General features: G+C 33.0%; 1 protein-coding gene across 5 annotated transcripts in view; it reads left to right on the forward strand.

Annotated features, from left to right (window-relative positions):
- Nucleotides 1-5,000, forward strand: part of LOC124948905 (uncharacterized protein DDB_G0283697-like) — an 18,155-nt gene that overhangs the window by 12,788 nt on the left and 367 nt on the right. Inside the window, exons 2-3 of one of the 5 annotated variants that reach the window (XR_007100900.1) lie at nt 618-747; nt 2,502-2,551. Coding sequence is in view for 1 of the 5 variants with exons in the window: in XM_047493219.1 (XP_047349175.1) it covers nt 2,502-2,712 (211 nt within the window). In the remaining 4 variants the exon portion in view is untranslated. Of the gene's footprint in view, nt 1-617; nt 748-2,501 lie in introns of those variants that run through there. The other 4 variants (XR_007100901.1, XR_007100898.1, XR_007100899.1 and 1 more) reach the window with 4 other exon arrangements.

The raw sequence follows: 5,000 nt of genomic DNA on the forward strand, positions 1-5,000 counted from the left end.
TCTCCATACATATAGATCGATCCACTAAAAGAGTACGTGTGTGTGTGTGTATGTGTGTATATATGTATCTATGTATGTGTGTATGAGAGGGAGAGAGAAAAAGTCCCTTCTCGCCTGTTACTTCTCTCCCTTAACCCACCCCCATTGAAAGAAGTGAAACAAATCTCGGAGTACGAGGGTTGATATATGTATTTCGCAAGAAGGTTATACCCACGTGACCATTCCGCACACGTGCTTCATCCTAACGTACAAGTTCGCTATGCCAATTCGACATTTTTGCATCTCGAAATACTTGCACGGAGAATATCCGGCTAAATTACAACAGCTTGTCATTCCAGTTTACTACGGTCTATTATGCTGTTTTTTTTTCCCCTTTTATTTCTCGTTACTGTTACCATCATCGTAATCATTAGCATTACTATTATTTTTTATGTTATTGTTTTTATTATTATTATTATTATTACTATTAAATATTATTTTATTGAGAAATATATATATATATATACATACATATATACGTACGTAACATACATATATATTATTACACAATAATATATATATATGTGTGTGTGTGTGTGTGTGTGTGTGTATTGTGAAATAATTGGTCAAAATATTAGCGATTTTAGTGGATTGAAAATAGCTCAGAGAGGCCGGTAGGAGCACCCTTTCCATGGATATATATAGACATCGATCCACGAAGGTTTCGTAATATAGGCACCTTCGTCGTGCAAAAAGAGAGAAAGATAGGTAAGGAGAGAGAGAGAAAGGGGGGTGGGGAACTTCTAAAAGCATAAACGATACTCCGCGTCTCGAAGGATATTTCTCTTTTCAACGATTACCAGATTCGTAACGCTAAGAATGAATTAGCTACGAAGAGATAAGATCTCTTCTTTCTCTAATTTCTCAGTAGACGGATGGAATTTGTTATGTTACTCGAGCGTTTCTTGCTCTAGAACGACGTAATTCGCATTCATAGAGGTTGCCTTTATGCCTTTTCCAGAAAGAATAATAAGGCTTCTAATTGTAAGGAGTACATTGACACTGCAAATTCCGGTTCTTTTTTTCCTTCCTTCATTTTTTCTTTTCTTTTATTTTCTTTCCTTTTCCTCTCTTTTCCCTTTTCCTTCATTTTTTTTTATTATTCGCTCAGGCCCCGCCCCCCCCCCCACCACCATAACAGACTAGTCGTTGCTAGTTTTCTTCGACTATCTTCGATCGGAAATTCATATTTCATAAGAGTTTGTACCCTTTCTATCAAAGCTACGACGAGACGACGACCTACCACTATGAACGATTATGTGTCGTCTGAGAAACTCCGTTATCTATATTTCAAATCATGTCGGGTGAGTGCATATAGATTATTACGATGGGTGCGCACACTGTAAAACGATGGATGCGGTTCGACCTTCGATCCTCCCTTTCAAAGTCCTCTCCCATTGTGAACATAATTTTGTTATGGAAAAGAAAAGAAATAAGAAAAAAAGAGAAAGTGTAAGTGTGTGTGTGTGTGTGTGTGTGTGTGAGTGAGCGAGAGAGAGAAAGAATGCATTAATATACCTACATAAATCATTTTCTCTTGATTGATTATAGTCCAACTTTCGCGTTATCGATCGACAAACTTTCCCTATTATTTTACTTTTTTCAAAGTAAGATTGTTAAAACAAAAAAATGGAAAAAAGGAAAGAAGAAGAAGAAGAAAGAACAAAAAATAATCGTTAACTTAACAAATATATTTATTCGACACGATAGGCGACATACGATTTGAGATATATGATATTATATGAAAGTGAACTAGATTTTGATAAGAATTTCGGACGTTCTCGAAATGACGACATTTTTAGATCACAAGTCAAATCTCTCTGCTAATATCACTACTATTATTATTACTATTGCTACTACTACTACTACTACTACTACTACTACTACTACCACTACTGCGTTGAAAGATTTATAACGGGTATCCTAAGAATTAGTGTCACGTACGTTTCAGATCGTATACGGATGACCCGCATAGATAGCGGACGTCCCACAAACTATTGAATGCTAGGCCAGTGAAAAACTGCTTACAATTTCGCTCTCTCGCGTATTACCAACTGAAACTTGCATAAAAGTAATATTCAAACAAAGCAAAAAAGGAAAAGAAAAAAAAAAATGTAGGTAGTTTTAATATATATAGACTGTATACTATAAGTGCATATGCGCATATGACTTATCCTTTCAATGAATTCTCATATAGGCAGATAGAAAATTTAATGAGAGATACGAACGATTTAATGAAACGTTACTTTTCAATCTCGTCGAATTACAATGAGGTTAATAATTAAACGATACTCTTGTAATACATTCTAATAGTATCAAATATAAAGAGAAATATCGCGCAGCCTTGAGTTCAGTTATTGCTTGGAACGCCTACCGACGTACATACATACGTAGTAACATTCAACGTGAATGTCAACTACTCCGAGAACACATAACTTAACAATCCTGTTTTTCATTTGCAGTCAAAAGAGGCAACATCAGCAGCATCAGCAACAACATCAGCAACAACTTCAGTATCAGCATCAGCTTCCACATCAAAATTCGCATCAGCATCAGCATCAGAATCAGCAGCAGCAGCAGCAGCAGCAGCAGCAGCAAAATCAACATCAGCATCAGCAGCAACAACATCAGCATCAACATGCCTCTTGGCATAGGACTACTTTAGCATCTTGACCGTTACGACCATAACCTTGACCAATAGTCGTCTTAACTAGTAGTCATTTCAATGCATGAGAGAGAGAGAGAGAGAGGGAGAGAGAGAGAGAGGAGAATAAAAGAAAAAACTTCTTTTCCTTGTTCCACTACAAGGAAAAATTTATTATTAGATTCTAATCCAAAGCGTTAGGGAACGGTAAGAGAGCATTGGCGTAAGATCGATTATACACTTATGTACGCAACTCCAAATGTATTAAATCGATCATTTGATCACGATCTTTGACATTGTTAATCTCAGCAGTAAATTTTGTTCTATCCGTTGGGACGATAGTGCAATAATAAATCGCCGTGACGATATTCTAGATATTTCTTTGTTACCATTCGATTGTCCAATTTTATTCGATGTTACGTTAAGAGATAAATCGTTTTATAAGCGTATATTAAGAATCTTTTTATCGGGGATATATGCAATGGGTTATTGTTAAGTTCGAATTAACAATTTACATATCGTCCTTGTTACATTTGTTATAGATTTTTTTGTTTTTATTATATTTACGATGATCAACGGTCGTGTATCATTTAACGTGCAATAACTTCTCCTTCTCTTTGATTTTCTTCTTTGAAATCGTCACGGCGACGTTAAAGTGTATTTCGAGTTTTTATCAGCGTTTTTATTGTTAAATCTCGAGCATGACTTAACGATTACAATCGAGTCGAGTTTGCAGAATGATAGAAAAAAAGCAAAATTAATATTATATCTAATTAATATTATATCTAGTATTAATATTAGAAAAAAAAAAAAAAAATTGTTGCAGTATAACCATCGAACAGTATTGAGAATATTCGACAATAATTTCAATATATAATCGATACTCTTTTCTTAATTATATAAGATAAAATATTATCATGGAATGGGATGTAAAATCAAAGTTAATCGTGTGCCTATCATCGTTTCTTAATTGATTGAAAAGTCTAACATTGTCGATTATAAAATCGCTGTAAACTCGACTTTGATTAGTTTCGCGATCGGAAGAAAAAAAAAGCGTACGCTATAATTTTCCATGAAAATGATAAAGAGAGAATATCATATTTTATAACGAGTATGTATCTTATTTTTAACTATGTTATCTTGAAATAATATTTTGTAGACCTCTCTCCTTTAAAGATTTATCATCTATCTATATTTATGCAGTGAAAAAAGAAAAAATAAGAAAAAGAAAAGAAGAAAGAAAAATACCGATTATGCTCATACGTTCATAACTTTAACGCTATGAGCTTACGTCATCGAATTATAAACGCTAATTACACGATTTGAATGATTGAGGAGCAAGAAACGCTTGATTTCTCTCATATATATATATATATATATATACACACACACACACACATGAGTAAAAGAAAGAAAAAAAGAAGAAAAAGGGAAAAAAGAAAAAAAACGGAAACGTCAAAAATATTGACTGTACGCGTCCTATGACGAAGCTAGGTGCTATTCGGTAGATTAAAAAAATAACAAAAAATAAATAATAATAATAATAATAATAATAATAACAATAATAATAATAATAATAATAATAATAATAATAATAATAATAATAATAATAATAATAATAAACGAAAAGTAAAGAAATAAACAAAAACAAAATAAAAAGATAAGACAAAAGTGAAGAAGAAAATAGAGAAAATCACTTTGATTGAAACGTGTAGATAGTTTCGTTTAGGTAGGTAAAATATTTTATACGATGTACACACACAAGCAGCATCATGTACACACATGTACGTATCATATAGGTCAATGATATAAAAAAATGCACGGATACACGAATGCACACGACAAAAATCGTGATAGATTGAAAACATATTTCCGTATCCGTTATGTCCGATCGATAAAACGCGTGCGTAATTATTATTACAATGTATACGCGTATAAATACAAAAAAGAAAAAGAAATAGATAAAACGTTGAATGTCCGATTCTGTGTCCATTAGCCTGCAGGTAACAGGTTGCCGTCATATATGGCATGAATGAAATTAATGCAGATGCAGCGCGATATGTATCGTAGACTTACACAATCCCTCAAATCACATACGTCGAATTCTGATATTTTCCATGTGATATTCCATATATAGAATGCAGGAATATTAACTGAACCTTTCAACCTTTCTTTTTTTTTCTTTTCTTTTCTCTTCTTTTATTTTTTTTTTCTTCTTTTATTTCTTCTCTCTCCTCATCCTTCCCTTTTTATATATATATATATATCTTTTTTCTTTTTTCATCTTTTCTTTCTTAATCTTCCAAACAACTTCCTT

Source organism: Vespa velutina, chromosome 4 (genome assembly GCF_912470025.1).
Source record: "Vespa velutina chromosome 4, iVesVel2.1, whole genome shotgun sequence".
In the NCBI taxonomy this organism is placed as follows: Eukaryota; Metazoa; Arthropoda; class Insecta; order Hymenoptera; family Vespidae; genus Vespa; species Vespa velutina.